The sequence below is a fragment of the Pseudorca crassidens genome, chromosome 1, assembly GCF_039906515.1.
Source record: "Pseudorca crassidens isolate mPseCra1 chromosome 1, mPseCra1.hap1, whole genome shotgun sequence".
Lineage (NCBI taxonomy): Eukaryota > Metazoa > Chordata > Mammalia > Artiodactyla > Delphinidae > Pseudorca > Pseudorca crassidens.
Window position 1 is genome coordinate 77,034,402 of NC_090296.1, and position 24,786 is coordinate 77,059,187.

A 24,786-nucleotide genomic window follows, 5' to 3' on the forward strand; every position below is an offset into this window, starting at 1 on the left:
GCTCTAGATCCCGTGAGCCACAACTACTGAGCCCATGTGTCTAGAGCCCATGCTCCACAACAAGAGAAGCCACCGCAATGAGAAGCCCGCACACCGCTACGAAGAGCAGCCCCCACTCACTGCAGCTAGAGAAACCCACGTGCAGCAATGAAGACCCAACGCAGCCAAAAATAAATAAATATATTTTTTAAAAATTTTTAATAAAAATTATGTTTGTTTTTGAATAGGTAATACATGTACATGATAAAACATTCAAAAGAGTACCCAGTGAAAAGAATGTTCTTTGACTAGACAACCCTCAGTCCCCCTATTTCCCTCTCCAGAGACATTGTTTTTTTAAATACCCTTGGGGATAAAGCCTATCAATATATAAGCATTATTAGTGTACTAATGCATATACTATTAGTGTATTAGTGATGGCTTTCTTTTTTTTTTGCGGTACGCGGCCTCTCACTGTTGTGGCCTCTCCCGCTGCGGAGCACAGGCTCTGGACGCGCAGGGTCAGCGGCCATGGCTCACGGGCCCAGCCGCTCCGTGGACCGGGGCACGAGCCCGTGTCCCCTGCATTGGCAGGCGGACTCTCAACCACTGCGCCACCAGGGAAGCCCGTGATGGCTTTCTTAATACCACCCCAAGTGCAGTAGATTTATTAGGATAGTGTGTTCAAAATCATAAAATTCCTCATGTATAGAAAATCACTGTAAGGCCTGGAAAACATTCAGACAAGTTACCTTACCATTGTACTACATTTCCTGCAAAATTTTAAACTTAACAACACAGGCATCCACTGTCTTAGCTTGTTTTCTTTTTTGGGGTATTATAATCTTGGTATAAATAAATAGGAAGATACGAAACAATAATATGTATACACTCAATCTGAGAACATTTTGTTTACAGGATTTGGAAAAGAAACAAGTTTATGAATTCGAAAGTGATTGCAGACCATTTCCTTTGAGCTATAGGCATTGGGTTAATTAGGTTTGGAGCGACGCCCTTCTTCGAAAACCAGCTCAAAACCAGCTTCTTTGAAAACTCAGGCGCGGTAAGCCTCCAGAGCTCTAGATGTCGCTGTGGCTCCATGGTGGGGACGGGTATGCGTCTCTGTGGTTATAAAGTTGGGGGCGGAGAAGCTAAGGGTGTCTGGGAAATGATGGCTGAGGAAGAGGAAGAAGTCAAGGAGATTTTGCCGAAATTGCAGGTGAAGCCATAGATTAAACTCTGTCTTACTCGGGAGGAAGTAGAGAGCCCAGTTTATGCAGTGGCTTCGAATTTCTTGACATATACCAGCCGCTGGTGTCTGTGTGGTTACTGTAACAACTCCCGAAGGTGCAGCCGCAGCTGGCTAGGGGAGGTCCCGGGCAGGGGACGGGCGCAGCCAGTTTGTTGGGACCGCCTGCTGCTGACCTGACTGCACTCAATTTCAGACCTGTTGGGAAGAGGATTTATTGCTAACTTTATTCCTGTACATTCTTGGGAATTTTTTTCCCCCTCAATTCACTCACAACAAATAGCATACACTTGTGTTTGGAAGATCTGCAGGAGCTGTTACCTATCGCATGTTGTTTTGATCCCCACAAAGACCAGTACTTTTCTGCTTTCAAATTGGCAGCGATCACAGTAGTGACTTGCACCGCGTGTATTCTGGTTACTCCCCTTAGAACTTCACTGTTTTGATTTTTTGCACACTGTGCAATTCCAGTTTGGGGCCTGGGGCAGAAGTCTCCAGACTTCACCCAGTCCACAGTTGACTGTGGTGAGTGGGACAGTCTTTTGTACTTGGTAGGTAGGAGCTAACTAATTGTTTGGTTCTTTACCTTTCTTTTGATGACCGAAGATTTTTCTTAAACCTCAGAAACTGAGTTTTTTGTGTTCTAAGACAGCCTGAAATTTAAACATTAGGCTTATGACAGGCTTGTAACTTTCTTAAAGGCTTCTACTGCAAAAGTTTAAACATTGGTGAGATTTCTTTGTTTCCTGAGCAGATTAAAATAATAACGCTTTTTAGAGTGTGAGCTTTATTTCACATCCAGTTGACTTTGATTAATTTAATTTTTATTTATTTATTTTTTTTTTGCGGTACTCGGGCCTCTCACTGCTGTGGCCTCTCCCGCTGCGGAGCAGAGGCTCCGGACGCGCAGGCCCAGTGGCCATGGCTCACGGGCCCAGCCGCTCCACGGCACGTGGGATCTTCCCGGTCTGGGTCACGAACCCGTGTCCCCGGCATCGGCAGGCGGACTCTCAACCACTGCGCCACCAGGGAAGCCCTAATTAATTTAATTTTATTCACTAGTGTGACTGACTGAAATCAGAGATTCTCAATCCTGGCTCCATATTACAAACATTGTTTGTGTATGTATGTTTGTATATATGTAGAGAAAAACCTGAAAAGGTTAACTAAGCAGTGGTTATCTCTGAGGTTATTGGAATAATTATGAGGAATTTTTAACCTTTTCTATTTTACATGTACCTATTTGAATTTTAACAACTAATATATATTGATTTTTGCCATGAGAAAAAAGTTATTAAAAATGTTCACTCTAGGAAAACAAACCAACAACAAAATCAAACAATTTCTTGCATGTTTGCTATAACAACTAAAAACAAACAATAAGACCTTTTCTATAATTCTTAATATGTAGCTGTGCTGATTGCAGGATAAAAGGAAATGGGTTGTAGTATTTGCTGAGAGCTGTCTTTTCCTGCTTTGATTTGTGGTAGATGCCCTAAGCAGCTAGGTAGAGGATACCTGGGGTATCTTGGGGGTGAGTGGGGAAGGTGCAGGGATGGAATAGGAGAATGCAGTAGAGAGAGGAAAAGGATGGTGATGTTGCTATTCATAGGAATGGTGGTAAACTTTATTTCATTGTTACAGACATTTTAAGTTAGAAGGAATATATAAAACGATTTTTCTCAAAGTGTGTTTTACAGATCATTTTTATTAAAGTCATGCAGGGTGCTTGTTAAAATGCAGAATTTTGGGTTCTGCTAAAACCACTAACATCAGAATGTCTGTAGCTGGGTCCTGGAAATAATACACGCAACACAACTTGAAAAGCACTGCTGCAGAAAGTGATAGTCTAACTTCTTCATTCTGGGTAGGATTTTAAATTAAGTATAGTACATAAGTATTTGTTAGAGAAAGGGAGATTCATTGATTTATTTAATGAGAGCCTATCATGTCCCACACCCTCTGGTAGTGCTCAGGTATAGCTCTAAACAAAACTGATTAAGATACTCCCATCATGGAGCTTACATTCCAGTGGTGGAGATAGACAGTGGATGATTAATGAATAGGCCACATAATTTCAAATAAGTACCGTGAAGGAAGGTAAGAGTGTGATTTAACAGTGGGGCGGAGGAGGAAAGGGTTCCTTTAGTTTGGGTAGTCAGGGAGAGCCTCTCTGAAAAATTGATATTTGAACTGAGATCTAAATAATGATGAGAAATGAACCATGCAAAGGTCAGGAGAAAGAATGTCCAGGCAGAGGGAAAAGCTAAGGATTAGGCTTAGTGGATTTGAGGAACTAGATGAAAGCCAGTGTGGCTTGAGAATTGTAGGAGAGTGATAAGAAGTCTGTGTCAGGATGAATGGTGGGAGGTCAGATCTTACAGTCTTCTAGGCCGTGATAAGGAGTTGGATTTTATTCTGTCTGCAGTGGGAAACTATCTGAGTGTTGTGACATGAGGTACATTTCTGTAAGGCCACTCCAGCTATAGTGAGGAGAATGGGAAAAAGTAGAAGCAGGATGACCAGTTAAGAAGCTATTGAAATGGTCCAGGCAAGTAATGAGGATAGTCATAGAGAGATGGAGACAGGTGGATGGATTTGGGATGTGATGTGGAGGTGGTTGATAAGACTTGGTAGGATTAGATTATACCTTTCTGCTGCTGTTTTGTTTTAGGAAAAGACTGGATAATGGAAAAGCTTTGACTGGTGTCCCAGGAAGACTCAGAGATAGAGATATTTAAAAGAGGAAAGAGAACATTTACTTGGAAAGAATGCAAGAGAGCCAGAAGGTGACTTGACAAAAATAAAATAAACAAAAGCACAAGTGTTTAAAGAATCAAAACTCTGTAAAAAAATACCAAGGTTATCAAGCTTAAATTGGTCTGTTTGTTGTGGAAAACGACTCTTACTTGTTTGTCATGTTCACAGTGGTCATGTATTTTCAGACACCGACATAGGAATAATCGGGGGTAAGGTATTGTTTTTGTTAGGAAGTCCAGTTTTAAAAAGGTAAATTTCGAAGTTTTACACTTTGGGGACCAGTACCAGATAGGATGATCTTATTAACTTTGTTTTATCTCAAGTTGCAAAGCGTTTCCTCCCTCCTGACTATGGTATGTGAAGTGCTTAGTCATTTTGGAAGCTCTGCTGGATCTGGGAGGAGAGAAGTATCATGACGGTGCAGACTGGCCTGGGACAGTGTGAGAGTGGGCTGGGCTACTTTCCTTCACGATCTGTGGTATTTTGATAGACCTGTCCACCTGCCTCTTGTGTCATTCCTAGGTAAGGTAGAGAATCAGCATTTCCAGGCCAAAAGCTGGTATGGCTCGCCAATCTCAAGTTTACTTGTCTGGTATTCTCTGCACTTAATGGTACCATTCTTATACTTCCTAGGAACTGGTGGATCGGCTCTATTCATTTCGAGAGTGCTATTTCGAGACACACAGTGTTGAGGATGCTGGGAGGAAGCAACAGGATGTGCGGGAGGAGATGGAGAAGACCCTGCAGCAGATGGAGGAAGTAGTGGGTATGAGTCCCAAAAGAACACGCCAACCCCTGGTCCCTCACTGAAATGTGATGGAGTTTTGCTCTCTCTGTAGACTCTTTGGTATCCTATTTGTGGCTGCCACAAGATGATACAACAGAGTATTTCTTCTAAAGGTGCCTGTGCAAGGATGGCAGCCTTTCAGCTCTCTAAACTCCATTTCCCAGTGCCATGAAATAAAAAAGAGCATGCTTGTTGCTTGATTACTATTGCAGTAATCTTCTTAACTGACCTTTCTGCCTCTAATTTCTTTTACTTCCAAATCAACTTAAATAATGACCATGGCCATTATGTTTCTGAATCCTTACTTCATGCATTTACTCTCATTCCTTGTCTGCCTGTCTGCTCAAGTATCTTCAAAGATTCCTACTTTTGACGGATTGAAGTCCAGACCTCTTCACTTGGTATTCAAGTCTCTATTGTGTGACTTTTTTTTTCCTACCCTTATCTCTGACTACCTACTTACAAAGGAACTTTTTGTTTCATTCAGGTTGAACCATCCATTCTCCCACTAACATGCCACATGTATTTCTGCCTCTTTGTTTACGTCATTTTTCTCCCTGGAGTGTCTTGTCTTTTCTCCTTTTCACTTTGTAAAGTCCATTCACTGGGTGTATGCCATCTGCTCCTCGTCATTGTTTTTTTGATTTTCCATGGATATGCATTGTCCTCTCCACTAGATTGTAAGCCCCTCAAAGGTAGGGGTAATGCTTTCTTTGGTACCCTGTTTTCTAACAGTACACTGCATGTGGTAGGTTTTCAATAAATGATTTGTTCATGAAGATTTTCTCAATTATTTCATTCCTAGAACTGGCATGGGGTTATTCCTTGAGAGAGTACTCTAGTCTTACCTGTAAGACTGCCTGGGTTTCCACTTTCCTTTCCACTTTTCTTTTCCCTTCCTCCTAGGTTCTGTCCAGGGCAAGGCACAGGTTCTGATGCTAACTGGGAAGGCACTGAATGTGACTCCTAACTATAGCCCTAAGGCTGAGGAGCTTCTGTCAAAGGCTGTGAAGCTGGAGCCCAAGCTGGTGGAAGCCTGGAACCAGCTGGGTGAGGTGTACTGGAAAAAAGGGGATGTTGCAGCTGCCCACACCTGCTTCTCAGGAGCTCTCACCCATGTGAGCCACCCACTATGCCCTTAGAAAACACAGATGGGAAGGATGGGATTTCTTTGGTTCTGTGAGTTTCCCTAGATCATGAATACCGGAGTAGAATTGTACTGGAACTAGGAGAACAGAATCAGAAGTGGGGGAAACAGGGACAGGGGACTGAGAAAGGAAGAAGATGATGGGATCAGGTTCAGGGGTAGATGAGAAGTGAAGAAAAGTTAGCAACCAAGTTGGTTCTGTAAATGGGGGTCTAAGACACAGATGGCAGTAAGAATTAAGATGAAAAATTAAAATAAGATTGAGATAGAGTAGATCTGGAGAGGGGAACTAGAATCACAAAGGTTGAATATATGCCTTCTGCATTTGCAGTGCAAGAACAAAGTCTCCCTTCAAAACCTGTCAATGGTGCTTCGCCAACTGCGGACTGACTCTGGAGATGAACATTCTCGCCATGTCATGGACAGTGTCCGACAGGCTAAGTTGGCTGTGCAGATGGACATCCTTGATGGCCGCTCTTGGTGTGAGTGCTCTCAAAAGATCTCCGGCAAGTTTCTAGAGCAGTGGTTCTCAACTGTGGCTGCACACCAGAATCATCTGGAGCCCATCTATTGAGTCTGACTCCAATAAGTGTGAAGCCAGGGCATCTTTGCTTTGAAGAAACCCAAAAGATATTTTGATGAACCACTATTCTAGGAACTCTTGGACCTTTTCATCCAAGAGAGGAGGCTTATGTTTCCATATAAGCAAGGCAGGGCTTTTGTGCAGTCTGTTGTAGTTTCTCCTTTGTGTCCATGTTTGCCTCTTTATCCCAGTGGAATTTTGGGTATACTTGTAAGTTTAGTGTCATCAATGGTTTGTTTCATACGTGGGGCCTTTCATATAGACTTTTGAGGGTAACCAAAATATTTATACTTTGAACTTGAGCTCTGAGATGATCCATCATTGAGTTTCTTAGTTTTTTTCTCTTCCCCCGCAACCCCCTTAGGTGGGACAGGATGGCTAGAGTGGGTTGGAGTTGGGTATTTCTCTTCCTTAGGTCAGTTACCCTCTGATAACTGATAGCAGGTTAGCCTCTGGTTAATTAGTTTCTCCTGAGGGCAGGCCTTGTTAAGAATGGAGTGCTTGGGAGTTCCCTGGTAGGCTAGTGGTTAAGATCACAGGCTTTCATTGCCATGGCCTGGGTTCAATCCCTGGTCGGGGAACTGAGATCCCATAAGCCATGTGATGTGGCCAAAAAAACCCACAAAAACAAGAAGAAGAAGAAGAGAGTGTTCTGGCGTATTTCAAAAAAGTTCCTTTGCCCCGTCCCTCTGCTGGAAATATGAGGGTGTTCTTTTCCGATATTTGCTGTGGGAATCTGGTTGAGTTCCTGGAGGTAAATCTCACAATATTGTGGGGACTCCCTTGTGACTGGGACCCCTGGGCTTGTCCACACTGAGCCTCCAGAATTCGTCAATTTCAGTTCAGGTTTTCCTACCCCAGCAGTGTTCCTGTGGTAGCTCATAAGTTTCTGCTCTGCTAAGCCATAACTCCCTGTATTCACCTGTCTCTCCAATTTTGGGGGCAGCAGTTTGCCCTGTGTTATCCCCTTTCTTATGCATCCAAGAAGAGTTGTGGATTTTTTAGTCTGTTCGGCCTTTTCCTTGTTAGGATTGAGTGGCGACTTCAAGCTCCTTACATGCGGAACCCTGTGTTTCTCTTTCAGATATTCTGGGGAATGCGTACCTTTCTCTTTACTTTAATACTGGCCAGAACCCTAAGATCTCCCAGCAAGCCCTCAGTGCCTATGCCCAAGCAGTAAGTATTTATGGTCACCCAGGCAAGATATATAGAGGCAGCAGCAGAAACAAGAGTGTTGTTCAGTCTTCCTCGTGGCTTTTTAGCAAGACGCACGGGCAGTGTTCGCTGGCGTCCAGTGTGCGTAGTTTCGCAGACCTGGTTGTGCAAAGGTGATGTATCTCTTCCTATAACTTGAGTATTAGCAGCCACTTGCAGTGTGTGCCTCAGTGCTAGGTAGCTCCTTGAGCTGTTTGGATTTCGTACAGACGTGCATAACCAAACCACAGAGCCCATGCCAACATGTTCATCTCTTTAATGTGTTCTGTGTGAAAATAATGCTTGTTAATATTCGTGTACATTTTTAAAGAAAAATAAAAACTCTGATACTTAAGTATAAATTAAGCAGTATCCCCAGGTTCACCATTAGATAGTATGGCTCTGGACTTCCCACAGACTAAAATGGAAAACAGCATGTAGCCCATTCCATGTTGTAGCCTAGGGATTAATTCGCTGGAGCTCATGCTTTGCCTTAGCTTTCAGGCTATGTTTATATCTATCGATAGCCACTTGCAGGGGGATTTCCTTCAGGCCTTGAGTGCCTGACTGCTCGCTGTTACAAGGTTTACATTGACCTTTTGAGCACTTTTTATATAGGCTTCATATTCACTTTCTTTTGTTTTCTCTTGACTTGGAGACTTGCTTTTTAACTTACCATTATTTATTTTGCTCTGACTGGCAGAATAAGGAATATAGCTATCTTATATTCATGTTTGCAGTTTAGGAACTGTTCTTTTTTCACCATCCCACAGGAACTTTATTTTTCACAGAGCTGAAGTGCAAAACATAGATAACCATTTTTAATAAGCACAGTCAAATTTTTAACCACAAGACGTCTACAAGAATTATAGCTTTAAAAAATACAACCAATTTTTATATTTCAAAAATAGCTCAACTCAGATTAATTTCTTAAAAAGTACACTTCTCATACTATTTGTTTGGCATTACCCTGGTTGAACTCTGAGGCAGCCATAATCGGGAGCTGTGGGCACACAATCGTGCTCTTGCCCTCACTGCTGTGCCGATGAGTGCAGCTCAACTGGTGGGACTCACACTCATGACAGAGAAGTGTGCAGTAACAAAATGGCATTTTAAGAAATGACAGATATGACTTCCTCACACACTGTGCTTCTCACTGTAGTCTTAATGGTGGCATTTAACTCAACCTGTATAGCCAGTGGGGTTGTTCTTTTTTTCAATCAGGGAAATTTTCAGGCTGAGGAATTACATTTTACTCTAATTTCTTAATCTGGTAAATGTTTACATTTTAAAGCATGATGTACTACCTTAAAAGTTTATGTTTGGCTTCTTCTAAACAGTTGCTTTTAACTCTTAATTTCTTCATCAGTCCTGCATTTTTAAACATAGTTGAACCAACCATTTAAACAATTTAATTCATGTTGTTTGTGCTTTTGCAGTGTGCCAGGCAATGAATAGAATTAAAAAAATAAAGTGATCATAGCCATGAACATCACCAGCAGTTTCTTCATAACATATTTGTCTGCACTGTCATGTGGTTTCTGGCCCTGTATTGAAATTGGAGAATCAGAATTTGGCTTTCACTGTGTGTTTTAAGGGAGCTTGGATGTAGATGTTTGTATCTGGAGCCAGGCTCATGGGCAGAGGAAATGCATTAAATTGACATCATTTCTTTCCTAGGCTTTCCTCATTTATACCAGCATCTTATTGATTAAAATAAATTTTTTATCCGTTTTTTTTTTTTTTTTTTTTTTTTAGTATTGTAGTTTTTACTGGAAAAAATTCACATGTAAGTGGATCTATGCAGTTCAAACCTGTGTTGGTCAAGGGTTTTTTTTCTTTCATCTTTATTGGAATATATCTGCTTTACAATGTTGTATTAGTTTCTGCTATACAACAGAATGAATCAGCTATATGTATACATATATCCCCATGTCCCCTCCCTCTTGAGCCTCCCTCCCACCCTCCCTATCCCACCCCTCTAGGTGGTCACAAAGCACTGAGCTGATCTCCCGGTGCTATGCAGCAGCTTCCCACTAGCCATCCATTTTACGTTTGGTAGTGTATATATGTCAATGCTACTCTCTCACTTCATCCCAGCTTCCCTTCCCCACCCCGTGTCCTCAAGTCCATTCTCTACGTCTCCATCTTTATTCCTGCCCTGCCACTAGGTTCATCCATACCGGTTTTTTAGATTCCACATATATGCATTAGCGTAGGGTATTTGTTTTTCTCTTTCTGACTTACTTCACTCTGTATGACAGACTTATTTATTTATTTATTTGGTTGCGCCAGGTCTTAACTGCAGCTCGTGGGCTCCTTAGTTGCAGCATGTGAACTCTTAGTTGCAGCATGCATGTGGATTTAGTTCCCTGACCAGGGATTGAACCTGGGCCCCCTGCATTGGGAGCACGGAGTCTTAACCAGTGAGCCACCGGGGAAGTCCCTTTATCAGATGTTAATCACATATTTCTTCTATTTTTATACTATTGCATGGATAAATTATAATCATATTTTAAAGTTTCATGCAAATACGAAACCCTTTCATCCTTGAGGTTTCAGGGATTGAGTAGTATGTGCCACACAAGCAGTAACTGTATAACAGTGTGGGTATAGGAAACTTTTTTTTTTTAATTTATTTTATTTTTGGCTGCGTTGGGTCTTTGTTGCCATGTGTGGGTTTTTCTCTAGTTATGGCAAGCGGGGGCTACTCTTCGTTGTGGTGCGCAGGCTTCTCATTGCGGTGCCTTCTCTTGCTGCGGAGCACGGGCTCTCGGTGCACGGGCTCCAGTAGTTGTGGCACGTGGGCTCAATAGTTGTGGCTCGCGGGCTCTAGAGTGCAGGCTCAGTAGTTGTGGTGTATGGGTTTAGTTGCTCCGTGGCATGTGGTATCTTCCCGGACCAGGGATCGAACGCATGTTCCCTGCCTTGGCAGGCGGATTCTTAACCACTGCGCCACCAGGGAAGCCCTGGGAAACATTTTGACAAGCAAGAAACTTAAATTTTTCCAGGGTAAGGAGGTTTAAGACATGCTGTGCATGGCCATCCTTAAGACTGCGACAAGAGCCACTGATGATCTTTTTATCCCACTATAGGAGAAGGTTGACAGGACAGCTTCCAGCAATCCTGATCTTCATTTGAACAGGGCAACGGTAAAAAAAAAAAAAAATCATTTGTGTGGGGGAGTGGTCATCTGAAGGTAAAATACATAAGATATCTAGGTCTTAGCCTGTGAGGATGACTGAGTATTCACAGGGACAAGGTTGGGTACAAACTGTGAGAGGAAAGCCAAATTATTTCTGGGAAAAGCTAGCTTAGTTTGACTAAAGTATCTGGAGGGAAAGGAAAAGGGGCTGAGTCGGTGGGAGGGTAAATAGAGGATGGGGGACACAGTTCAGAAGACTTTCCTGAAGTGTTCATTGTAAACTGTTAAAAATAGAATCACCGAATATATACAACTTAACTGTTGTAGAGTTTGGAAGTTAGCTTCTTTGAAATGATTCCATCTTTGGGGTTGTGATCACCTTGGCCAGGATGTAAGGTGTTTACTGGCTCTTCAGGCTGTTAATCTGTAGAAGAGGAAGACAGCTGGGAAGGAAAACAGTTTATTTCTCTAGATTCCTAGCCCACTGTGCTATTACTAATCTCTCCCCAGCCCCTCCCCCCACCCCACGGATAGTTTGTGTTGAACACACTTATAATTGGGAGGTTTTTTGGTTACTTCTTGTGCAGTTACATAAATATGAAGAGAATTATGGGGAGGCCCTGGAAGGCTTTTCTCGGGCTGCAGCACTGGACCCTGCCTGGCCAGAGCCCCAGCAGCGAGAGCAGCAACTCCTGGATTTCCTGAATAGATTAACCAGCCTCCTTGAGAGCAAGGTAGAGATGTCTAAATGCTGAATTCTGCTTTTTTATTCTGCTGTAGGCCAATAAAATAAGAATAAAGTAGGCCTCGGTAGTAGTGACCCTATAGAAGTGGGTAGGTGGGAGGGGAGGACTAGACTCTCAAGGAGAGTGACTAGTTCCCAGCTTCTTTTTTTAACGTCCTTATTGGAGTACAATTGTTTTACAATAGTGTGTTAGTTTCTGCTTTATAACAAAGTGAATCAGCTATACATATACATATATGTCCATATCTCTTCCCTCTTGCGTCTCCCTCCCTCCCACCCTCCCCATCAGTTCCCAGCTTCTTACCTATTTCCTTTTCCTTTGCAGGGGAAGGTGAAGACCAGAAAGTTACAGAGCATGCTGGGAAGCTTGCGCCCAGCCCATTTAGGCCCTTGTGGAGATGGGCACTATCAGTCAGCCTCTGGGCAGAAGGTGACCCTGGAGCGCAAGCCCCTGAGTGCTCTGCAGCCTGGTATAAATAGTGGAGCTGTGGTCCTGGGAAAGGTGGTATTCAGCCTTACTACGGAGGAGAAAGTCCCCTTGTGAGTTTCTGTTGCCTTTTCTCTTTTTCATCCTTTTAAACTAGTTGCTCTTATTTCCTGGCCTTTCTCTAAAAGTTGAGGACATTGTTAGTGGTCAGAGATTAGTGAGTTCTGCTTCCCTTCTGTGACTGTCTTCCCTTCTGTGAGCAGGTATTGTTTAGGTGATATCTAACAATCTCTATAGATTCTGTCACCGTCCATTTTTTCCCTGAGCTTGGTGTTCTGTGGACTCCTATATTCGAAGCTGAAATTTGACAGCTACTTTTTTTTTATGAGACAGATGGAAACCTTAAAATTCTCCTACCTCTTTGTGTTTTCATGATCATAGAGGCACAAAGAGGAAGAATTCTAAGTCCTGTTTGGACTTAGGTATGCCTAAGCAGTTCTGGAAGGTGAGCTTTGAGTTTGAATTTATGGCCTGATGGAGAGATTCTCTCAGATGTTATTCAACGAATATTCATTGAGCATCTGCTATGTGTGTTGTAGGGAGTTAAAAAAAAAAAAGTAACACACCCAAATGAAGGGTGCTTATAGTCTAGCAGAGGAAATGAGTTAAAAATATTCATTTGGAAAATTTTTAACTCTTGATAAATGAGGATTTGATCAGTATCATCATTCCTTGGTCCTTCACTCACTTCCCAATCCCTGGTTGACTAGTTTCCTTTTCCTGTTTTCTACTGATTTTTTTTTGTTTCTGGGATCACCAGTGTTTGATCCAGTAGCTTCTACTGGAAGCATTCTGATTTCTCTGTCACTGTTCCCTTTCATATCCCTTCTGCTCCATTCAAACTAAAATATAACTCCCATTGTATGCCTGATATTCCTCCATGGCATTTTCATGGTATACGAATTTGAACAATTGAAGAGCAAGAAGATAGTTGAGAAAAGTTTAGTTACTAGAGCAGACCCTAGAGTTAAGAGGAATGAGAAAGAAATATAGACAAAGGTAGGGTTTTAGGGGCCCTTGAGAACAAATATTTTGCTACTCCTCTTTTTATGTGCAATTTCTAAACGTTAAGGTCTAGGAGGACTCTGTTTTTGTTCCTTTCCTCTTTTCTCTCTATATCAGGATGGCAAATAGATGACAACTTTGATCACTTGGCAGTGGCTGCATGATTTACTGTAAAGAAGGATTCTGAGGCTTTGACTGGTTTCACCAGGAGAATGCTGTGCTTGATTTGCAGTGTTTGCTGTGAATTTGGGCGTGCCAAGTGATGGCATGAGCATCGATTCTTCACCATCTCACTTATAGATCATCTCATTTGGTGACATCATACAAACCCAAGTCTTTGGCTGCCTCTTCTATGCTCACAGGTCTAGCTCCAGCCCAGGGCTCATTTCCAACTTTCGGATTCCTATATCTAGCTGCCTCTGGGCTATAATAAGAAACCTCTAACTCAGTATGTTCAGAATTACTCACCTCATCTTTCTCTGGCAACCTGTTTGTCCTCCCTGAATTCCTTTTCAATCAATGGTACCACCTCTACTCAGTCACTTAATTAAGACTTTTGGAAGTTGTTCTAGACTTCTCCATTCTCTTGCTTTGAGGCAATCACCAATTCTAATAGATATACCTTTTAGTCCCTACTTTCCTGTCTTTACTAATTTAATAAAGCCTCTTAACACATCAACAGACAAGTCTCCCTGTTCCCTGTTTTTCCTCCAGTGTTCCACAGTACAGAGAAATATTTCCCAGATGCAGATCTGACCATTGCTATTTCTTGTTTAAAATCTCTTACTGGTACTGTGTAGCTTTTAGGATGAAGTTTTAACTCTTTAGCTTAACACTCAAAACCCTTTATGATTTTCTCCCTGCCTCCCCGTGTCCATTATCTTCGTCACTTTAACGCTTGTACCTTTTGTCCCAACCTTGGGATTATTTTGTAGGTTTCAGAACAGCTATTTTCATGCCTCTGTGTTTTTACACACAGTTACTATGCCTGGATAATCTTTTTGCTGCTTCTTGATATAGATTACATTTTTCCCCCAACATTTTATTATAAAAATTCTCAAACATACAGCGAAATTGAAAGAATTTTACAGTGAACATTTGTGTACCTATAGTCTACTATTAATATTTTATTATACTTAGTTTATCACAGATCTATTTATTCCCCTATTCATCTGTTGGTCTCTCTTATTCTTGGTCCATTTCAAAGTAAATTGCAGACATTAGTATACTTTCCTCTAAATACTTCAGCATGCAGTCATTAAGTACAGTTCAATATTTGTTCATAATTTTATTCTTTTTATGTAAAATTTACAGACAATGAAATGTACAGATCTTAGTGCATATTTCCTAAGTTTTGACAAATGCATACACCCATATAACCTAAACACCTATAGAGAACATTACCACCACCTCAGAAGTTCTCTTATGTTCCTTCCCAGTCAAGCCATATCCCCTTCCCTTAGAGATTTTTTATTTCCACTGAGGATTAGTTCTCCTGTTTTAACCCAGGTAGTTTTTCATTCTTTAAGATTCAGTTTGAGGGTCTCCTCTTCACAGAAACCTTCCTGGCTTTCCATTGATTTAGACATTTCTCCTCTGGGCTCCCACAGCCCAACCTTTGGCTTCACTGAATTCATCACAAGCAAAAAGCTATTCTGGCACCTATTGCAGTTGTACTGTCAGTGATGGTCTAATTGTCTGACACCCACTAGACTAATAAGCTCGCTCACAGTGCCTGACACATGATAGGTATTCAGTGAAAGTTTGTGGAATTAAATTAAATTGACAGTAATGGTTAGCGAGTTTGATGAAGGTTGTGATAGTTAAATTGATAGAGCAGGAATACTGTTCCGCTGCAACATTTCGAACTAGTTCATTTTTTTTTTTTTAACATCTTTATTGGGGTACAATTGCTTTCGAACTAGTTCATTATTAATATTTGTTGAATGTGTCCCAAGTTCTTAGAAAAGTGACAGATTGATGAGTCTTGTGCATGTTCTCTAAAGATACATATCTAAGACAAATGAGCCCTTAGATGTACATAGTGAATGATAGTACCTGTCATAGGAGTTCTAAATAAGTAACTAAGAAAGCTTTTTTTTTTTTTTCCTCTCTTCTCTCTCTTAACCCATCTTAACCCGGCAGTACATTTGGCCTGGTAGATTCAGATGGACCTTGCTGTGCAGTGATGGTATATAATATGGTGCAGAGCTGGGGAGTGCTCATTGGGGACTCTGTAGCCATCCCTGAGCCTAACCTTCGACTTCACCGAATTCAGCACAAGGGAAAGGTGAGTGATGGCTAGGATTCTTTCTCACCTCATAGGCTCTCAAAGTGGGGCACGTTTACCTCTTTTAAAAAATATACATAAAATAATGCATATATATGTGTGTGTGTGTGTTGTATGATATCCTGTATTTACACACGTATATGTAATTTATTTTTTACTAATAGTTTTACTTTTCTTTACTAAAAAATTACTAGTAAACAAAAAGAATTTAAAAAATGGACTGAACAGAGAAAGACAAATACATATGATATCACTTACATGTGAAATCTTAAAAAGCCGAACTGTGAAAACAGTGAGTAGAATGGTGATTATCCTGGGATGGTGGAATTGGGGAGATGTTGTTTAAAGGTATAAACTTGCAACCAGTAGGTAAATAAGTCCTGGAGATCTAATGCACAGCATAGTGATTATAGACAACAATATGGTATTATAAACTTCAAAGTTGCCAAGAGACTAGATCTTAATTGTTCCCACCATAAAAATGAAATGATAATTATGTGATGTGATAGAGATGTTAGCTAATGTAATGGTGGTAATCATATTGCAATATATAAATATATCAAATTAACATGTTGATTAATACCTTAAACTTACATAATGTTATATGCCAATTATTTCAATAAAAATAAATTTTAAAAAATGGACTAAAATATTGTCAGTCAGATGTTATTACTGTTAACAGTTTGGTATGTAAACCTCCAGTCTTTTCATAAATTTATGTACACATTTGTATGTATATTTTTAATTATGAGTGGAGTATTATATGCAAATGTTTGTGAACATTTCCTGTGGTTTTCCATATTCTGCAACATTGTTTTGAATTAACACATAGAGGTGGTGATGAAGATGATGATGATAGTTAAAATTTACTGACTGCTAGACACTGTGCAAAGAGTTTTATGGCCTGCATTGGACCATTTAATCCTTACAAAACTCTACAAGAGCAGATATTTAACCGCTTTTTCCCCATTTAGATTAAGGGTCAGTCAGCAAACTCTGGCCGGTTGACCAATTCTGGCTCACTGCCTGTTTTTGTATGGCTTGTGAGCCAAGAATGGTTTTTATATTTTTTAATGAAAACAATTGAAAGAATAATAATAATTTGTGATACATGAAAATTACAGGAAATGAAAATTTCAGTGTTTGTAATTAAATTTTTTTGAAACAAAGTATACCCATTTGTTTACTGTTGTCTGTGACTGCTTTTCTACTAGTGTCAGAGATGAATAGTTCTGTGACAGAGACTATATGACCCACAAAGCCTGAAATATTTATTATTTGACTCTTTACAGAAAAAATTTGCTGACCCCAGATCTAGATTATTAATAATTGTTCCTTACTATAAAAGTACTTTAGTAAATATTTTAATATCTGTGCATATCCATGATTAGTAAATAAATTTAATTAATTCATTAAAGAAATTAAGTGAATTTCTAAGGTAGAATCCTGGCTCCAAAGGGTATGCAGAATTCTAAGACTGTGGTTTTTTTTTTTTTGGCTGCGTTGGGTCTTTGTTGCTGCACGCAGGCTTTCTCTAGTTGTGGCAAGCGGGGGCTGCTGTTCGTTGCGGTGCACGGGCTTCTCATTGCTGTGGCTTCTCGTTGCAGAGCACTGGCTCTAGGCACGCGGGCTTCAGTAGTTGCGGTGTGTGGACTCAGTAGTTGCAGTGCGCAGGGCTAGGCATGCAGGCTTCAGTAGTAGTTGTGGTGCGTGGGCTCAGTAGTTGCAGTGCGTGGGCTCTAGGGCTCACGGGCTTCAGTAGTTGTGGCACATGGGCTTAGATGCTCCGCGGCATGTGGGATCTTCCCAGACCAGGGATCGAACCCTTGTCCCCTGCATTGGCAGGTGGATTCTTAACCACTGCGCCACCAGGGAAGTCCCTCTAAGACTTTTGATACATATTGCCAAACTATTTTTTGGAAGGTTGTACCAGTTAATATCAACCGTGGATGTCAGTAATTGTTTTTCTATGGTTTTCTTTGCAACTCTGTGTAGAAACCTTTGAAAAATTATTTGCTGATTTTACATGAAAAGTATAGCATCAATATTGTTTGACTTTGGTTTCTTGATTATTGGTGAGGTTGAAAATTTTATCATATGTTTATTGACTATAATTCTTTTATAAATTGCTTTTTTTTGGTCACTTGCCCATGTTCCTGTTAGGATGTTTTAAAAATTGATTTATGAAAACTGTTTAATTCACTTCTTTATTTTGACTCAAAAGAACCTCCTTTGTACTCCAAGTGGAAAAGTATTTTTTGGATAAAGATCTTTTAACAACACATTTTGCAACTTAAAGTACATTTGAACTGATAAATTGAGCTGATGTTTTCCGTTATTAGGAGAATGTTTAAACCTACATTTTGTTAATTCCTCCTGATATTAAAGGAGAAGTAAGTCTAATTTATATTAGGCAGATTAATTTATAACTTTACAAACACTTGATCTAAGAGTTTCTCAGACTTTCTATTGGCTCTGGCTTGGCTGCTGTGTGTATTTAGTTATAATTTATGATAAACACTGTGGGAAGGGAAGATTCTGTAGAGCTGGTGGGACCGTTTTGTTGGGCAGTGCCAGGATCCTGTTCTTTTTGAATCAGAATTGTCCCATTCTTGTAATGACAGTTACTGGCACTCTACCTGTCCCAGATTTTCCTTCTGAAGATTGAAAACTTTGGGAAAATTACATCCCCTATGTTAGTTCAGCTTTGTTTAATGTGAGATGGAGGTAAGGGGTATATCTGCTGCGGGAGGTAGAAAGGAGGGGGTGAGAAAGCCACAGGTGGTGTATCCCTGTGCTGGAGTTTCTTCCATCTTAGGATCTGTAATGAGCCTCTGTATATTTGTCTTTTCCAGGACTATTCCTTTTCCAGTGTTCGTGTGGAGACGCCCCTCCTGCTGGTGGTGAATGGGAAGCCTCAGGGCTCCAGCAGCCAGGCCGCTGCCACAGTGGCATCGAGGCCACAGTGTGAATGACCTTCCTTGGATGGCATGCTAAAGAGGGAGTAGAGGCGAGCAGAAAAGCTCAAGGGCACTCGGCAACTGCACCAGCCAGATCCAGTGACGCAACTGGAATTGGGGGGACGTTTTAGATGACGACTTTCCTTTCCTCTGCCCTGTAAGACACTTTGTGTCTTCTTTCTTTCCTGTTGTGTTCCAGCTCTCTCTGGGGCCACACATGTCCCTGGTATATCTCCTGGCTCTTCCATTGCTCTTCTATGTTTTAGGCAAAGAGCATGGAGTTGGTAGAAGTGTTGGGACCTTGTCATGGGACAGAATTCCCAAGGTTCCTGTTCTTGCCTCCTTCCTAAGCCTCATGTGTATATATCATTTCAGTATTTATTGCTAAGGGAGGGGGTTTAATTTTTTTAATGACTTAGTTTTTGAGCAGTTTTTATTTTTAAAATTTAGGTGCTTCCCCTTCTTTGGGGCTGGAACAGAATTAAATTTGTTTGGAAAAAAAAATACTGTGTAGTTTGGCCTGCTTCATTCTCTCTAGGCTTGAATTCTTGGTTTTAGGATCACTTCCATCCATTAGAGTAATACCCCCTTCCCCGCTTTTTTCTTTAAGCAAAATAGTTTACTTCTCTCTCAGTTAAAAGAAATCTGGCAATAGGCAGCCCAGGGCAGGAATGGCAGTTCCACAAAGTTGTTGGGAACCAGCTTCCTTCCACTTCTCCATTCTGTCATCCTTAGGAGTGGCCCTTATCATAGTCCAACGTGACAGCAGTACTATTTTAATAGTGTTACTAGGGTGAAAGACCAGAGAGAGCTAGATATTCAGTTCCTTTAGGTTCTAGTGATACATTTTATAACAGTTTCTTTTAATATCCTCGTGGAAAAATAGGGAAATATGAGGGAGGATTATTAACCAACTGAATGGTTATAACCAGAGAGTGCATTAATGGATACAGATTAATTTGGAAGACTTCTAGTGATGTTTGTGTTTTAAGAAGTCCTTCCCTATCCTGAAGTCATCAAGACATATCCCCTCTGTTGATTTATGAATTTTTATCATTTTGTCCTTTTCTTTCATTATGACCTTTCCTTGTGTTACGATGTAGGTATATAATTTTTTTTCTTAATGAGTAATTAATTGCCCCAGCACCTTTTATTAAAGATCTATCCTTTGCCCACTGATCTTTAAAGCCCAATCTGTCTTAAACCAACTTTTTATATATAGTATATAGGTCTGTTTCTGAGCTTTCTCTTCTGATCTATTCTGATCTATTTGTCTATTTCTATTCCAATACCATATTGTCTTCTCATTTTATAAAAAGTCAGTATCCAATCAGAATAACAATGGGCCATGTTGTTCTTAACCAGTGGCCCATTTACATTTTAGAATCCGTAAATTTTCGTGAAAAACTCCTCTGGGTTTTGCTTGGGGTTGCATTGAATTTATAGATCAATTTAGGAAGAACAGACATGTTTATAACATTGAATCTTCTTATTCATGATTTTCTTCATTTACTTAAGTCTTCAATATATTTCAATATAATTGTATACTTTTTCTGGAAAAGTCCTATATATCTTTTATTAGATTTATTCCTAGATACTTTGTAGTTTTCTATGCTATTGTAAATAGTATAATTTTAAAAATTACATTTGCTAACTGTGCTTGGGAATAGATATAAATTGACTTTATATATTTTATAGCTGTCACCTTTTTAGAACTCTCTCATTCTAATAATTTGTTGATTCCTTTTGGTTTTCTGTGTATAAATAACAACTTTTTTGTGTCTTCCTTTCCAGTCCTTTTACCTTTTATTTTCTTTGTTTTCTGCAGTAGTTAGGATCTCTAGTATGCTGAATACAAGTGATGATTGCAGGCATCCTTGTCTTGTTCTTATACTTAAAGGAAATATTTTCAAAATTTCAGTATTAAATAAGATGTTTGTTATATAGTTTTTACATATGCCTGTTCTTAGATTTCAAGCCTATTTGGGTTTTTATGATGAAAAGGTATTACATTTTATCTAATGCTTTTTCTGCATTTATTGAGATGGCAGATGACCTTTTTTTTTTCTTTTAATCTGTTAGTGTGGTGGATTAGAGTACTCAGCTTTTTTTTTTTTTTTTTTTTTAACGGTACGCGGGCCTCTCACTGTTGCGGCCTCTCCCGTTGCGGAGCACAGGCTCCGGAAGCGCAGGCTCAGCGGCCATGGCTCACGGGCCTAGCCGCTCCACGGCATGTGGGATCTTCCCGGACCGGGGCACGAACCCGTGTCCCCTGCATCGGCAGGCGGACTCTCAACCACTGCACCACCAGGGAAGCCCGAGTACTCAGCTTTTGATTAATAAATCAAACTTGCATTCTTGGTACAAAACTTACTTGGTCAGGATATGTATTTCTTTTTATATCGCTGGATTTACTTGTGTAATATTTAAGATTTTATATCTGTGGGTCACAAGTGATATTAGTTTATGAGTCTACACTATTTCTTAATCTATTCTAGTCTGGTTTTGGTATTAAAGTTATGCTAGCCTCATACAATGAGTAAAGAGCGTATCTCCTGTATGTTTATTTGAAAAGATGATATAAAATCAGTTTGTCTTTTTCTTGGTAGAACTTGCCCATAAAGTCATCAATCAGCACCTGGCATTTTCTTTATGGAAAGATTAACTTCTGATTTAAATTCTTTAAGGTTTATTGGATTGAATTATTCAAGTTTCTCTTGATTAAGTTTTGATATTTTTGTATTTTTTAGTAATTTATCCATTTCATTTAAGTTTTCAAATTTACTCTCCTACATATTTGTAGTATGTTCCTTATTTGTTATTCTCTATGGTATCAGTCATTTTGTCCCCTTTTTCTCTAACGTATTATTGGTATTATTCATTTGTACCTTATCACTTCTCCTTCAGCCTTTTGTCTCTTACAAGTCTTCAAAGAAATTGACTTTGTTTACCCTCATCTTTTGTAGTTTTTTTCTTTTTCATTAGTTTTTATTCTTATCTTCATAATATCCTTTTTTTCTCCTGTTACAAGAGTGCCTATTCATGAGCTGGGATATAATTTTTGTATCTGATAGGCAACATGACATTTCATTGTTTTAAATTTTCATTCCTTTATTTGTGATGTTGAACATCTTTTAATAAAATACTAGCTAGCTACTTATAAATTTGATGTGTAACAGAGAACATCCAAGACTGAGGAAAATGTATTAAAAAAAATTTAGGGAGCTATGTTTAGGAAATGATATAGCACTTTATACCATCTATATTATATGACATATTTTATTGTATTATGATTACTTGGTTCTATGGTTTGAACTCTTAAAGGACAGCCACTAACTCATACTTATCTTTGAGTTCTAGACATTATTATATACATCTCTGAGTGTTGGACATTGCCTGATTTGACAACAAATGGCTGGCCGGCTGGACAGATGGTGGGTTAGGAAAACAAGATATATTAGATCAATGTAGAGAGTGTTGACACCTTGTATGCAGAATAATAATGATTTTGAAACTTTATTCTATTGGCTTGAAGAGCCTTTAGAACAGGACTCCTGCTTTGGTAATTGCTTCTCTTGTAGGTTCACTTGGTCTCTAGCCTTCAGAGAGATAGTGGAAATTGTGCTATTCTTTATCACAATACTTGGGTGGGGGGTGGGCCATGGAGGTCAGAATTAGGAAACGGGGATGGAATATATCAGTCATGGTTCAATCAGGGGAGCAGAACCTTTATGAGTTATGGGATAAGGGATTTATTATATAAATTAGACCTCATGCAAAGTCTTATAATATATTTATTATATAAAAAAGACCTTATGTAGTTCCAGCTTAGCAGGTTGGCACAGTACAAACCAACATGTAGAACTGGTAGGAGGATACTCCAAGAGTAGAGCAGAAGTTGAAGGTTATAACTTGGTTCTACATGGGAGGAAAAGAGGCCTAATTACAGTGATTAGGGGAAGAACTGAAGGGATAAAGACCTAGGGTGTTGAGTATGAGAGGGTAACCGTGAACATAGTGAACCCAGGTAATTGCCAAAGCACAAACTGTTTTTGATCAGTGGATATGATGTGCGTAGCCCTGGTGGAGAAGTCAGAATCTTTTTTTTTTTTTTTTGCGGTACGCGGGCCTCTCACTGTTGTGGCCTCTCCCGTTGCGGAGCACAGGCTCCGGACGCGCAGGCTCAGCGGCCATGGCTCACGGGCCTAGTCGCTCCACGGCATGTGGGATCTTCCCGGACCAGGGCATGAACCTGCGTCCCCTGCATCGACAGGCGGACTCTCAACCACTGCGCCACCAGGGAAGCCCAGAAGTCAGAATCTTATTGAATCCTACTTCCTATATGGACACTTCTTCCTCATCCTCTCTTTAAATGGTGGTGGCCTTAGGAGTTCTACCCATGGCCTACTGCTTTTCTTCCTCAAAACATTTTCATTGAGCCATTTCATTCATAGCCATGTGTTCACTTACCAAATTACTAATTTTCCTAAATTTATATTTCCAGATCTTTTTCCCTAGCGCTAGTGATAAGTTTACACCTGCTTACTAGGCTATATGTGCCATAGACGTTTTAAATCCAACGTATCTAAAATAGAACTCATTATCTCTAGCAGCCACCTCTGTTGTCTCTGTATTAGCAGCTGACATCACCATGTATTCAGTTATCTAGGCCAGAAACTTGGGAAGTCATCTCTGATTCCTTCTTCATGTCTAATATCCCCCAGTGTGTCACATGGCTGTTATGTTGATCATGTCTCCTAAATATCTCTTCATTTATTTTCTGTCCATTCATATTGTCTTAGTTCAGTAATTCTGTATTTCTTGCCTGACTGTGGCAATGGTGGTCTTTGTTTTCCCTATAGTTGAAATCTTACTTTCTCTAACTTTTTTCACTTTTGAGTAATAATGATCATAATAGTAGTATTGTCCAAATTTATAAGTTTGTAAGTAGTAGAGCCATGATTTGAAATTTTTACTGTTATTGTGCTTCAAAGGCTATGGGTGAGTTTCTTTCTTTTTTTTTTCTTTTTTGCGGTACGCGGGCCTCTTACTGTTGTAGCATCTCCCGTTGCGGGGCACAGGCTCCGGACGCACAGGCCCAGTGGCCATGGCTCACGGGCCCAGCCGCTCCCAGGCACGTGGGATCCTCCCGGACTGGGGCACGAACCCGCGTCCCCTGCATCGGCAGGCGAACTCTCAATCACTGCACCACCAGGGAAGCCCATATGGGTGAGTTTCTTACCTCTCTGAGATTCAGGGTCTCCATCTATAAAATGGAGGTAATATTACTACCTACCTTGCAGGATTGTTATGAGGATTAAATGAACTCATACATGTCCTACAGGTGGTACATGACAAGTAGAGATAAGCAGGACTCAATTATGCTGGAATTCCAGCTGTATTAGAGCTGGAATTTGAACCCAGTCCTCCTGACTCTAGAGCTTGTACTCTGCCTGTTATGCTAATGTGCTCTTCTGCTGTTTCAGAAGTGGGAAGTGCTGCCAACAGTTTCACCTTTCTCAAAACAATTCTGATCATATAATTTCCTTGTTTAAAAACACTCAGCAATTCTTTAATTCCAGTAAGACACTCCTTCACATGGGCCACAGCCATCACGTTTTGGTCTGCTTATCTATATTACCTCATTTCTGCCCTCTTCTTATAATCCTAATGCATGGCAACCCCAGCATATTTTTAATATCTGGAAATTTCCATGCTCTTTCATACCTCAGCACTTTTGCACATGTGATTCCTTCTGCTTGAAATGTGTGTCTTCACTCCTGGAGAGCTCCTGATTGCCCTTTGAGATTCAGCTTAAACATTACCTCTTTTGTAAAACCGTCCTGAGCATGTTCGATTTTGATGTGCCTGTCTCTATACTCTCAGAGCACTTACTGTGTTTTAATTATTTGCCAGTTTCCTATAGGCTGTGAACTTTTCGAAGGTACTCATCTTAGTGGTCTTAAATCCTAGCTCAGTACCTGGCACAAGTGCTCAATAATTCACATGGAACCATTGAATACATTTTAAAAGAGTATGCATTCTGTTCCCATGGTAGTCTCCTACTTTAGTCCGTGGTAATGACTGCCTCTTGGTGTCAGGATTCTGTTAGCATTTTCCTTCTCTACTTACTGATCTACCTACATCTGTGATTTGTAGAGTCAGGGTATCAGTGTTGAGTGTGACCTGAGAGGCAGTGTCTTCCAGTACTCCATTAGCTTAATTTATATATTTTATCTTTAGATGTGCATAGCCACATTTCCCATTGTGTCATATAGCCTCTCACCTTTTTTTTGTGGGAACCTGTCTCTGTATCAGGCCAAGAAATCTCCCTTGATCTCCAGGAAAAGAAGTTCTTCCCTTTTTGTCAGTGACTTGCCAGGCTGTAGAGTATTAGGGAACCACGTTCCCAATACTGGCAGATTTTGTGGCCTTCATTCTTTCTAATATTGATC

At 40.3% G+C, this 24,786-nt stretch overlaps 1 protein-coding gene across 1 annotated transcript; it reads left to right on the top strand.

The window, feature by feature from the left end:
- Positions 1–1,117: 1,117 nt before the first annotated feature.
- TTC5 (tetratricopeptide repeat domain 5) lies at positions 1,118–18,835 on the top strand. Its single transcript, XM_067741981.1, has 10 exons — positions 1,118–1,198; positions 4,622–4,754; positions 5,682–5,893; positions 6,254–6,404; positions 7,590–7,681; positions 10,795–10,851; positions 11,432–11,578; positions 11,915–12,129; positions 15,227–15,371; positions 18,227–18,835. Exons 1-10 carry the CDS (start codon positions 1,148–1,150, stop codon positions 18,344–18,346), a joined length of 1,323 nt encoding a protein of 440 aa, XP_067598082.1. The 5' UTR covers positions 1,118–1,147; the 3' UTR covers positions 18,347–18,835.
- The last annotated feature ends 5,951 nt before the right edge of the window (positions 18,836–24,786 follow it).